Source organism: Cordyceps javanica, chromosome 4 (assembly GCF_051103115.1).
Source record: "Cordyceps javanica chromosome 4, complete sequence".
NCBI lineage: Eukaryota > Fungi > Ascomycota > Sordariomycetes > Hypocreales > Cordycipitaceae > Cordyceps > Cordyceps javanica.
In genome coordinates, this window is record NC_139298.1 from 2,082,905 (window position 1) to 2,095,178 (window position 12,274).

General features: G+C 53.5%; 6 protein-coding genes across 6 annotated transcripts; 3 read left to right on the forward strand and 3 right to left on the reverse strand.

Annotated features, from left to right (window-relative positions):
- Nucleotides 1-406: 406 nt before the first annotated feature.
- On the reverse strand, nucleotides 407-2,125 carry V2A60_006530 (apoptosis-antagonizing transcription factor; the record flags this gene model as incomplete). Its single annotated transcript, XM_083257824.1, has 2 exons — nucleotides 407-2,010; nucleotides 2,065-2,125. The coding sequence occupies 2 exons, from the start codon at nucleotides 2,123-2,125 to the stop codon at nucleotides 407-409; spliced, it is 1,665 nt and encodes a 554-aa protein (XP_083113950.1).
- Nucleotides 2,126-2,976: 851 nt separating this feature from the next.
- V2A60_006531 (P-loop containing nucleoside triphosphate hydrolase protein) lies at nucleotides 2,977-3,572 on the forward strand (the record flags this gene model as incomplete). Its single annotated transcript, XM_083257825.1, has 3 exons — nucleotides 2,977-3,087; nucleotides 3,145-3,160; nucleotides 3,217-3,572. 3 exons carry the CDS (start codon nucleotides 2,977-2,979, stop codon nucleotides 3,570-3,572), a joined length of 483 nt encoding a protein of 160 aa, XP_083113951.1.
- Nucleotides 3,573-3,900: 328 nt separating this feature from the next.
- V2A60_006532 (tudor domain-containing protein) lies at nucleotides 3,901-4,835 on the reverse strand (the record flags this gene model as incomplete). Its single annotated transcript, XM_083257826.1, has 3 exons — nucleotides 3,901-3,986; nucleotides 4,043-4,733; nucleotides 4,785-4,835. The coding sequence occupies 3 exons, from the start codon at nucleotides 4,833-4,835 to the stop codon at nucleotides 3,901-3,903; spliced, it is 828 nt and encodes a 275-aa protein (XP_083113952.1).
- Nucleotides 4,836-6,059: 1,224 nt separating this feature from the next.
- On the forward strand, nucleotides 6,060-7,697 carry V2A60_006533 (uncharacterized protein; the record flags this gene model as incomplete). The annotated part of the gene is made up of 1 exon (XM_083257827.1): nucleotides 6,060-7,697. One exon carries the CDS (start codon nucleotides 6,060-6,062, stop codon nucleotides 7,695-7,697), a length of 1,638 nt encoding a protein of 545 aa, XP_083113953.1.
- Nucleotides 7,698-8,283: 586 nt separating this feature from the next.
- Nucleotides 8,284-10,415, reverse strand: V2A60_006534 (ABC1 kinase family protein; the record flags this gene model as incomplete). Its single annotated transcript, XM_083257828.1, has 2 exons — nucleotides 8,284-8,328; nucleotides 8,385-10,415. 2 exons carry the CDS (start codon nucleotides 10,413-10,415, stop codon nucleotides 8,284-8,286), a joined length of 2,076 nt encoding a protein of 691 aa, XP_083113954.1.
- Nucleotides 10,416-10,908: 493 nt separating this feature from the next.
- Nucleotides 10,909-12,058, forward strand: V2A60_006535 (holocytochrome c synthase CYC3; the record flags this gene model as incomplete). The annotated part of the gene is made up of 3 exons (XM_083257829.1): nucleotides 10,909-10,995; nucleotides 11,069-11,721; nucleotides 11,773-12,058. 3 exons carry the CDS (start codon nucleotides 10,909-10,911, stop codon nucleotides 12,056-12,058), a joined length of 1,026 nt encoding a protein of 341 aa, XP_083113955.1.
- Nucleotides 12,059-12,274: the final 216 nt, after the last annotated feature.

Genomic DNA, 12,274 nt, shown 5'->3' on the forward strand with positions numbered 1-12,274 from the left:
CAGAACCTGACTCCAGAGAACACCTTTCTGCTACATGGCCAAAAGGGGGTATGTGACGCTCCCGTAGTAGTGGGGGTTGTCTTCGACGGAATGCTCCCGCACCCCGCCTCAGGACCGACGAAAGCCGTCCACTAAATCGAGGAACCACGGCCCACTGAATTCCGCATCACGCCGAACGCTGTGCGGGCGCGGCATTCTGCGGAAGCACGTCACAGTGCACGGAACTGCGGATTCCTTCAAAAGAGGTGTTACAATGCTCATGCTTGTTTTCAAGACTATTCCGACTCCTAAATGCAAAAGTACACACTTATAGTGATGCATCCCGATAGACCCCGAGAAGTTGCTCCATGTTCCGAGAAAAGAAAAAGAAAATCGAATCGACCCAAGTCGGCCGACGGGCAACGCTTTACGCAAACAATCTAAAGTCCGCATCGGCGATATCATTCATGTCCTCGTCTTCATCCGCCTCGTCCTCGTTGAGCTCCAGCTTACGGCCAAACAGCGTGCCAAAGAATCGGTCAATGGCAGTCTGCTCCCACTGCCGCCTGTCCTCCGGCGCCATGAAGTTTTGCAGCTTTTCGTGGACGGTGAAGCGCATTTTACGGCCCTTGCTAGCTTTTCGGTCGACGACCTTACGCGTCCTGTTCTCGCGCGACGCCGTCAGCACCACTGATGGCACGGCGCTGGTCTGGTTGGACGAAGAGTCCACGGTCCGCTGCTCCACAAGTTCCTTGAGCAGCAGCTGGTAAAAATCAGCGTCGTCAAAGACACTCTCATCTTCGGCGATTTTCTTGGCATGTTGTACAGGGGCACACGAGCGTGGCACGCGGGTGCGCTTTGCTAGACGGTTCTCGGGGTTGTTGAGCTGGTCGTGTAGTGAGCCTACCAGCGTCTTGTTTCGCGAGCTGAGACCCTTAGGCGCCGCCACGTTGACGCTCTGCACCTTGCGAGACCATTTTTCGAGACACTTTTCACGGAATTTGAGAGCGCGACGATCCTCCTCTTGCAGTTGTTCCCAGATCTCGGTACTAGCTGCCGATACCTCGTAGTCACGCTTTCGTTTGGCACCAGCAGCCACCGGCGCGCCGCAGTTTTCTCGTAGGTTGCTGATCGTATTCAGTAGGTTGAGAGCCGTAGCTTCAGCCGTAGTGTAGGACTGCGTGATTGTGTCGTCTTTTTCGTGTTCCTCCTCCAGCGCGCTGAATGTGTTGGCCGCAATAAGCGCTTTTTGTAAGCGGATCCGCAGGTTAAGTAGGCCGTCGTATAGCTTTCGCTGCTTTTGGATCGCAACACCCTTCTCGATGTCGGCATTCGGCGTTCGTCCATTCATCGCTGGCTTGGCTGCAGCAACATCTGCATCGTCTGCGTCTCCATCTTCGGCCTCGTCTTCGTCTTCGTCTTCGTCTTCGTCTTCAACATCGTCATCTGCTTCGTCCTCATCGTCCTCATTCTCATCGTCGTCGTCGGTTTCCTCGGCTTCCCCATCAATCAGAGCCTCCAAGCCGTCGCTGATGTCATCTTCATCTTGACTCTCATCTTCATCCTCGTCACTGTCAAGCTCCTCTCCATTTGCCGCATCGTCCGTATCGGAGTTTGACATGTAATCCGCGGCAGTGGCGCGCTTGTTCCTAGACTTCTTCGGGTTGGAACTGCCTCGAAAGACGAACTTCCTCAGTTTCTCGTTATCCGATTCGCGTAGCGCATCATCGCTACTTATTTCAGAGTCGCTAGCATTTGCAGTGTCGACCTCAAGATCTGCGTTTTCGGGATCGGCGTATTCTTCGTGGTCCTCGTCCTCGTCGTCATCTTCATCCTCCTCGTCTGAGCTGTCGTGCTCTAGCGCCCTGCGACTGACTTTTGACCCTCGATATCGCGGTCCAAGAGAGTTTTCTCCCCGTTGGCGCAGTTTGCTCTTCCCGACATTGACATAGTGTTCAGTCCCAGCATTTTCTTCGTCGCTGCCTTGGTCGCTACCGCTGGCCACCACATGCTCGGTTTCTGGGTCATAATCTGCGCATGATTAGAGTCATGGCACATAGTTTATACAGGCAAAGTCTCAATCACCTTTCTCAATGTGCTCGTCGTACTTTTCGAACAATTTCGCACGCCCCGTAGGTTTGCCCATTTTTGCCGGCTTTGCGATCAATTCGGGGTTGAAGCATTGTCGAGACAGCGCCCCACGCCTGGAATTTTCTGCCTAGGCGCTACAACTTTTAGGCGGTCAGAGATGGCAGATTAAACCGGTTGCTATCAGTGGGCCGTTGAAGTGGTACTGCTCTGAAAGTGGTATGAAGCTCACTTGTTCCTTGTATCCATGGCTGTATTTGACATGTAGCAGGTTCCATCAACACGCACCAACGTGATCGTATCAGTGCCAATTCTCAATTTCGGTATACACATACCACGTATGGATGCTTGAATTATAAAGAGGCAAATATCTGCCCAACGTGTATATCAGCCTTTCGCCTTCAATGATGAGATGTACCGCAAGCCGACTGTTTCGTACAGTCGGCGCTTTGGCGCATGAGAACCCTCTGGTGAGCGAGACATGTCATCTGCTCCCGTCAACTTGCTTACATGAATAGGGTTTGCCGCGAGCTGGAACGGCACCTCACTGGCCGAAAAAGCCGCAGAAGCGCAAGATTACAGGTGTAGACAAGGTAATCGCTGTATCGTCTGCAAAGGGAGGTGTCGGAAAAAGCACAGTTGCGGGTAAGCAAAAAGATCTTCTCCACCATCGACCCTCACTCTTTAACAAAATAACAGCCAATCTGTCACTGGCCTTTGCAAGGCTAGGATTCAGGGCTGGTATTCTAGACACTGACATATTTGGGCCATCAATCCCTACACTGTTCAACTTATCTGGCGAACCCAGGCTCTCTAAAAGTACATGCACCGCTCCGAGAGATGCTGAAGCCTCACTAACATTGGATAGATAATCAGCTTGTCCCGTTGACTAACTATGGAGTAAAGACTATGTCGATGGGATACTTGGTTGGAGAATCCGCGCCTGTCGTATGGCGAGGGCCCATGGTCATGAAGGCCATACAACAACTTCTTCATGAAGTTGATTGGGGCGGCCTAGATGTACTCGTTTTGGACTTGCCTCCTGGAACAGGCGACACTCAGCTGACTATAACACAGCAAGTGATACTTGACGGTAGGTTTACCCCAGTCACCCCACCTAGCTTTAGTCTTGCTAACATTGAAACAAAGGCTCCGTCATCGTCACAACACCACATACCCTTGCCACAAAAGACGCCGTCAAGGGGATCAATATGTTCAAGACTGTCAACGTGGACATTCTTGGACTTGTGCAAAACATGTCTCTATTTACTTGCCCGCACTGTAGTCAAGGTACGCACGTGTTTGGGTCGAATGAGAGGGTAGAGAGGATGTGCTCGGAGCATAGCATTGAGTTTCTTGGCGACATACCACTGCATCCCAATATCGGAGAGGATGCAGAACAAGGCAAGCCGACCGTGGTAGCGGAACCAGAGAGTGAACGAGCAGCTGCCTTTTTGGACATCGCCAAAAGTATTGTGCCGAAAATTGAGATGCAGGAGCGCTAGCGGATAACTAGCACAAAATTGGCAGGCTATGTATTATCATGTAAAATATGTACTTTGTGGCTATTTCCAAGAATCTTTTCAGACTTGTTTAGGCACTCACAGCCAATTCATCAAAATCTCTACGTGCTCGCGAGAAAATTGTCTGAAAGAGTAGCGCCAAAATAGCAGTTAGCCTCCGCAGCAATGAACAGGGAGCCTTGTTACCGTGACGACAAAAATATTGTCTGTATAACGCAAAGTTTGGAAATCCTTCTCATCCTTTAAACGCCGAGATGATGCTCATCGTGAAAAATTGACGTAAATTGTCCTGTTATGAGCACCAGATTCATTAGTCTAAATCCTCGTTCACTTGATAGACGTGGCGGTTTCGACTTGGATCTTTTCGCATCTCTTGGCCGGATCCTGTGAAGCCAACTAGAAGTAGAAAAGTCAGTACAGTTGCAAACAGCAGGCATGGCGATGTAACGGACCTCTACCGCGGATGCCCTCTGGCGTCCGAAACATGCTCTCCTTCTTTTGCGTCTTTCCAAATTTGGACTTTGAATTGAATTCCTGCCACTTGTTCTTTCCTGCTTCAAGTTCCTTCTTGGCTTTGATTTTCTTGGGTTTTGACGGTTTAGCCTCTGCGTCAACATCTTTGCCTGCATTCGGATATGTAGTCGCGCCTGCCGAGGATACAAGTCCAGGTGCCGAATCGGGTGGCGGTGGAGGTGGCGCTTCAGCCTTTCTTTTATTAGAGACAGGGCGGATGTCTCGCGAGCGCAAAGTCTCTGTATTATCGTAGCTCTTGAACTTGACCACGTAGACGGGCGCCGCAGCGGATCCAGTAATTGAGGTGATCTTGGCTGGGTAAAAGCCCTTGTCGCCGGACATCCACTTCGCCATGACGGTATCATTTACTTGGTAGGTGACTGGTACGTCCTCTTTCTCCTCAGGCGGCGGAGGCGCGGTCTTCTTGAAGGCGGGATGGTTCTCGCGCGACCATTTCTCGGGTTCGGGTTGAGGTGAGGGCTGCTTCGGGGCTGGCTTGGGTGCCTGTTTGGGCTTCAGTTCTGCAATATTCTCATTGAGAAGATCGACGAAGTTTTTCAACTCTTGTTCAAGGGCCTTGAGTTCGGCATTGTCGGGATCGTCGCGGAGCTGCGCAAGAACCAGGTCAAGCTGGGGAATGGTTAGCAGAGTCCAGAACGCAACATTGTTCTCGTGGCGCACCTGTTCTTGGTACAGCTCCTTCTCCGTCTCCATATCGGCCAGTCCAGACATAGTATCGGTGATTTAGAAAGTGATGCACAGGTAGGTGAAAGAGAAACGACGGTCAGGGTCGTGCAAAACGGAGCAGTAACAAATGATGGTTATTGCATGGGTCAGGAAGCAGATGTGCGACAGGGAGAGAGGAAAACGAACCGGCAGAGTGGGGCACGTGATGGTGCTGCTGTAAGAAGTCAGTGTACGGATAGGTTAGGTATACTTAGGTACTAAAAGTAACAGATACCTAATAAGTAGGTACTTTTAGTGATGCATTCGTTTCTACCTAGTTAGGGAGGGAGGGGTACCATTAATTATTAAATCAATTACAGCGGCGGTCAAGATCTCGTCTATTAGATTTTTTTTCTTTCTCCAACAACTTCTATAATCGCAAGGATCGCGGCCTCGTGTGTGCCATCTCTATCAGAGCATAGAAATGCCGAAGGAATCTTGAGTAACCTTCATTTTGCAATATAGTGATTCGACGCTGTTATTATATTACACAGCGTTATCACGCGGCTGGTCTCGTACACCGTCAGATGGCCTCAAACACGATTGATTTGTCGCCGTGGCGTCAATACTACTGCGATTCGCCAAGATTAGACGCATATAAAAAGATGGCATTTTGCCCGGTGTCTCACTCAGGGCAGCCACCCGTACAAGAATTCCTGGGCGAGGAGCAATCGCGAGTTTCTCCCAGGCCACAAGCAGGCCCTGTCGCGGCCCCGCCTGGTCCTCGTTAGTGCTTTCCAGACCCGGACTCACCTGGGCCTCACTCAACTCTGTTTCCGTTCGGACTGTCTGGCACATCGTCAACCCATCACCGTCACCAACAATTGCAAGACCTCATCATCGCTCAGCCGCGCTGCGCATCCATTATCTAGCAAGGCCGCCACCGCCCTGCTCGTCATCCCGCCACCAATTGGCGCATTTTCTTGCGCTTCAGCCATTCTATAGCTCCCGCCGCCACTCCCCGGTGACGCATCAGGAGTGCAGGATCCCATCACCGTCTTTTGTTTCCCTTCACCAACGCAACCTGTGTCTCACTACTACTACAACTCTGCTATCCAGCGTTGCAGCGAGCTGGATTTCCTCCCCGACATCGCAGTGTCCTGTTTGGTCCACGTTTCCCTGCACCCGCAGCACAGTTTCGGCACCCCCCCCCCCCCTCCTCGCCGCCCAACCGAATAACCCTGTCGACGCCTCCTCGCTGCGCTGTCAGCGCAGCCCATCCAGCGAACCATGGCGCGAGAAAGAGACGGGGACAGCACATCTGCAGCGCCCGATGGCCAATCAAAGCATCGCGACGCCGACACCCACAGCGACCTCTCTGCTGCTGCCCTGCATCAACACCGCCATAAGCCGCAGCATCAAAAGCAGCACCACGTCGGTGGTCGACTTCATGCCCGTGTCCCCTCCGCCAAGGTCCTGCACACAAAGTCACACCAGCATGGTCAGGCTGCTCCCAGGCTAACCAGGCGCACAACCTCTCCCGGCGACCGCGAGGTCAATCGCCGCCCAAATCATCAGCACCGTCGCGTCAATAGCGAAGCCAAGCTGTCGCGCGACAGCTCCACCGGCAATCTTCCCAAAAGTGCCTCCCAGTCCAGCCTCAAACGCAATCGCTCTAGCATTGAGGTGTCCAAGCGCAACCGTTCCTCCGATAAGCTACATCGCAACACTAGTAGCTCTGTCGTGAATAAACACAAAGCCAATAAATCCCAAGTGACGTTCAACATTGGCGTGGATGATCCCGAAGACGAATGGGTAGACGCAAGCGGTTCCAACTCCCCGCACATGTCACGAAAAGGCTCACTTATCAACAGTGGCCAATCCTCACTACAGCGCAACCCCGCGTCCAACGGCAATTCTAGACCTCAGACACCTAACGAGCCTGCGCAGTTGTCCACCAATACTTCGCCCTCTGAGCAAGAGCGACTGAGACACAAAGAATACCTTACATCTCGCGTTCTGAAGCGCACAATGTCGCAGGGTGCGACTACGCAGATGGCAACACAAATGGCTCAGGCCAGTCTGCCACGCCATTCCCCGGAATCTGATGGTCCTACCGAATCTCTCTCAACCTCTGGCAACCAGGATGGGCTGATATCGAGATTTGTTGAGACTCCCGGATCCGGCATTGTCAGTGAGGGCTCATTTTATAACCCTCCGCCCAGCTCGCGGCAGCTGCCAGCCCTTTCTCCGCGCGCATTATCATTTTCGAGCCTGTCTCAGAACGACTCAAAGCACCACGTATCCGAAATTGATGATAGCGCACTGGTCCCGAAAGCCGCCGGTCGCAGTACCGCTCCCAGGGCGGAGACATCCCGTACACAACAAAAGTTGAATCTGCAGCGGCAAAGCTCTGCTCTCGAACCTGGCCAGGCTGTCGGAGCTGTTGGTGGCGCTGCCGGACCTCTAATCGGCATTACTGGCGCAGGGTATGATGGGGCCAGTAGCCGTGACCCACGTGTCAACAGGTTGATGGAAAGGGCTGGTATGGAGTATCTCGTGGTACGGAGATGCCAGAACCCCATTGCTCGCTCCCTCAACCGTCTCAGCCGATTGCCCGACCTCGAAAGGAGTAAGCGTATTCCTCGGCCTGGGACGCCTCTCACCAATGGTAAAAGAACAACACCAGAGGCACCAGCTCGACATATGCGTAACGTAAGTATGCCAGACCCGAGACAGACTACAGCGTCGAGGCGAGTGGTGACTATACGGAGCAACGGCGCGGGTTCTAGTTTTGAGGGTGAAGATGCAGGACGATTGAGCGAAAGAATGAGCGGCTCCAGCGCCACAGAAGAAGCTGACGATACTGTGACGTTGCTGAGAAACTTGTGGGAGAAATCGATGGAACTAAGCGCAAGCACCGACTAACTGCACTTCTACTAACCAAAATACAAGCGCATTATGCGGGAATTGTGCGCGTTACATACGTACAGCTAGCTTTACTATCACGGCCGCTTTTATCTTCCTTCTTATTCTGCTGCATGGCGCTTTTTTTGTCTGGGCTTATGGAGTCAATGATGGTTGCTTTGGTATATCTTGTCAAGAGCAAGTTGCGGTCACCCCGGCCATGAAATAACGAGCTTTGGGCATGCATACTTACATACATACATATATACATATATACACACAATTATACATATCTCTATATTAAACTTTAGCTGCACCACTGTCATGTTCAATCGGTGAACAATGGTCCATACCTGAGACGGCGAGTATATACCAGGAGATGTCCATGTTGAAATAAGAGTCGCTGCCACGCTCTTTTGTCTGAACAAGATTCTGTAGAAATCGACAAGTGGCAGTTTCATACTTTGCCACGGCCTACAGCATCTTACTAAAGAAGTCTGCTTTTACTTGCAGAGAATTAATAGCTCCGCCATTCTCCAAGAAAAGGTCTCTATATCACAGATGAGATTGTCTACCGGAAAGCCTTGACATCTATATCTTTAAATGTTTAAACATTAGGCGACAAAAGGTCGTATTTCACACATCGCTCCACCTATTATCGGTTAGTCTACTGGATATCTTCGTATGTGTAGAATGAGGAAAACTTACATCTTCGATACTCGCCTGCAGGAACTTTCTTGTCTCCAGGCCGACCCACAGAAGGATCATGGAGAAGTCGCCCACGCCACCCGCGCCCTGCGTACTGAGCTGACGCAGGATAGGGAGGGAGCTGCTGAGCAGGTCAACGTCCGGGTTCAGGCTGCGGCCGATACCCTCGAGCAGCAGGATGCTGATGACGACATTGACAAAGTCGCCCTCGAGGCGGACATGGTGACCGCGAACCATGGCGAGCACCTGCTGCAGGATGTCGCCAATCTTGACGTTGCCAAGCGCGAGGGTGCGGCTCTTGACGCTGAGCACGAGGTGCTGCATCTTGAGCGCAAAGACCTCCTTGTCCAGCACGGCCTCGGGCTGGCGGCAGCGCTCGCACATGAGATGACCGGCCTTGTAGCCGTCAAACTCGGCAACGGCACGGAACAGGTCGAGAAAGTTCTTGCGGTTCGTGGCGTTGAGCTCCGTGACGAGGCCCGTGTCGATGAAGACGAGCTGCGGCCGGAAGCCCTCGGCGTCAATTTTGGCAAGCTCCGCCTGCCACGCGTCACGGTCAGCGCGGTACGGCCGCAGGCGTTCGAGGACCTCCTCGGTCACGTCGGACGGGTCCTCGGCCGGCGGGGTGTCTGGAGCGTGGCGCATGGGCAGCTCAGGCAGCTCTGGCTTGGCGGAGCGGTAGAAGCGCACCATGATGTTGCCGGGGTGCAGATCAGCGTGGACAAAGTTGTCGAGGAGCAACATGCGAAGGAAGGCATCCAGGCCCTCGTCGGCAATGTCGTGCTGGAATACGCCGCCACCATTCTCCATGAAATCGGCGAGCGGGATGCCCTGGGCAAACTCCTCTATTAAGACGTTGCGCGTCGTGAAGTCTGTATATGGATAGGGGAACCACGCCGTGGACCGGTCCTTGAAGTTTTGCCGAAAGGTGGCCAGGTTGGCCGCTTCAATTCGCAAATCAAGCTGTAGCTTCATCATTTCGCCAAACTGCTCCACCTCGCCTGGTAGCGAGAGCCACTCCATCGTCGGAACGGCGTTTAGGATCGAGGCAAAGAATCCCATAATACGCAGATCGCGTCTGACTGTCCGCTCAACATGGGGGTGAAGCACCTTGATGGCAACGTAGGTCGACGGCACACGACTAGGAGAGCTCATTAGCACCGTCTTGACATGATGCTTGACATTTTCCGCGATGTGCTTGCTCATGACAATGTCCGAGTCGGCCGGCGACGCCAGGTCCGGCTTCAGTTTAGCTTTGTACACTTGGGCAATCGCCCCGACACCGAGTGGCTTCTCGTCGAACTCGTCGAAGATGTCCTCAAAGGGGCGTCCACCAAATGCTGCTTCCAGCGTCGCTCGCGTAACGCGCATTGAGTGGGCCGGAGCGTTGGAGTGCAGCTTGGACATTGTGTCGCAAAGCTCGTTTGGGAAGATGTCGGACCGCGACGCTGCCCACTGGCCGAGCTTGATGAAGGCCGGTCCCGCCAGCTCCATGGCCTTGACCAGAAATCCGTACCACCACAACGTGCCCTGGCGCTCATTGTCACGCTCCGGCAGGCGGCGACCGAGCCAAATGGCGGGTACGAAGACGATGACGGGCACGAAGATGGCCACAAGATGGAGGAACCGCACGCCTGTGAAGACGGGCTCCCATATGTACACGTCTAGAAAAAGCAGCGCCTCGTGAACCAGCCGCGACAGCCCCCGGTCGTCGTCGTCTATCGTTTTGCGAATCTCCTCCCTTGACAGCTCCAGCATGCGCAGTTCGCCTGTCTCCTCGGTGCCGCCATTATCCTTGCGCGCGAGCTCGACAAACGTCGCCGTCCCAATAGCGGCTGCGCCAGCCGACGCCCGCAGCGCAGCAGAGCCATTGCCACCTCTACTACCGCCGCGCCACGGTATGTGGTGCCGTGTGTGTAGTTGTCGCGCGCATTGCGGCCGGGGTTTGATCAATGACGTCGGTTTAAAGCCGTGAACTTGTCGAAAGGCCGACCGAACGGTAAATCTACCAATCAGGAGCTCAAACCTCATGTCGATAGGCTAATTGAGGTAATTATCGTATAAGCTGTAGTTTTCATACTCACCTCAGTCGCAATGCAAGAGACTGGGTAAGATGCCGAGGAGGCCTTTGGTTCCGGTGCGGGCCGAATGGCAACTCTCTGGATTGGCCTTCCCTGGCCAGTCAGTGACGTACGTACATGTGCAGTGGCGGCGGAACCCAAGCCAGGAGGAAAAGGGAAAAGGGCAGAAGCATACTGGTACCTATTGCTCCAGTAGCTGGATTGTTAGTGCTCGGACTAGCACTTCAGCCGTCTCCTAGCAAACCCGACAGTGCTCTAGCTGAGCCCTCTTGATTAGCCTTGAGGACGCCCCACGGACTGGCCGGGATGGCGCGATAAGATTAGAAATTTCTCGTCCCGTACTACTTTCAGTGGCGCTGATGAATGTCCCTTTTGGCTGGCCAATCTTTGTCTTTGCATTTGCACATTTTCGTTCCTGACCACATACGCCATTTCTTCTCGCGATGGGTTGGTTCTGGGCTGATCAGACGGCCACAGTTGGGCAGATTCCCGGTGGTCACCCTGCTGCCTTTGCTGGCCAGGAGCCTCCTGTAAGCAACGCGCGCGCGCGCGAGGCCACGAAAGTACCCGACCGTGAAAGCTAACGTGATCTTTATCAACAAGGCCGGCTGTCCGATGCACAAGAAGTCGCTGGATAAGTTGAACCCTCAAGCCGAAGCGAAGAAACCCGCGACTCCCATCCCTTCAACATCGGGTTGCCCTGTTCCCCACGACCAGCGCGCCGCAGCCGTCGCTCCGGCCACCTCGAAGCCTGCGGCCGCCAACTCGGAGCCCAAGTCGATCCTATCGCAGCTAAATCCCCTCAACTACATGTTTCCCGACCTGTCGCAGAAGCCCGCGCCCAACCAAAAGTTTGCGCTGCCCACGTCACGAGAAGAGTCGACCATCCCCAAAGGCGACGGCGACGGCACCTGGGAGTACCCATCCCCACAGCAAATGTACAATGCGCTGTTACGCAAGGGCTATACGGACACGGACATCACAGCCGTCGAGTCCATGGTCTCCGTCCATAACTTCCTGAACGAGGGAGCTTGGGCGGAGATTGTCGGCTGGGAGCAGCGCTTCCACCGCGGTCTCTACAGGGGCTGGCAGCTGTGCAAGCGTGGCGAGGAGCATTTTGAGGAGGAGCTGGATCGTCAGTGGGATGGCAAGGAACCTGAGCCCAGCCTCATGCGGTTCCAAGGCAGGCCTAAGGACATGACGCCCAAGGCGGCCATGCTCCAGGTTCTAGGCTGGATTTATCCATCCAAGTTTGGGTACGTTGATGCCTTGTCGAACTTTCAAAGGACCAACCTAATATGTTATAGCACTGAGCCTCCTTTTGACCGCCACGACTGGTATGTCTCGCGTGAGGTCAACGGCGAGCAGCAGCAGATTCGATACGTCATTGACTACTACTCTGGCGAGGACAATGACGAGAACGACGAGCCTGTCTTCTACCTCGATGTTCGCCCCGCGGCCACGCCTCAGGGAGCAGCTGAGAGAATCATCAGATGGAGCAGCGACGTGTGGTGGAAAGCAATCGGCGGCGACGTCCGAGAGCAGAACCCGCAACCATTTTTCCGTCACAACTCTCCCAAGCCGTTTGGCTGAGCAAGTGGCGGCGTCTTTTGGACTGTTTCTATTCTTTCATCTGCATTTTTACGGACTAGCGATGCGACACGTGTAACCAGGCCTTCTTTTCCCTCCCCTCTCCAAAATGGTGGAAGTATTTGTAATTATACTGTATGTAAGAGTGTACGATTTGATTAGAGAAATATTATTTTCAAGTATCTATCATGGCTGCCGACATGTTTCGAGGATGATTCC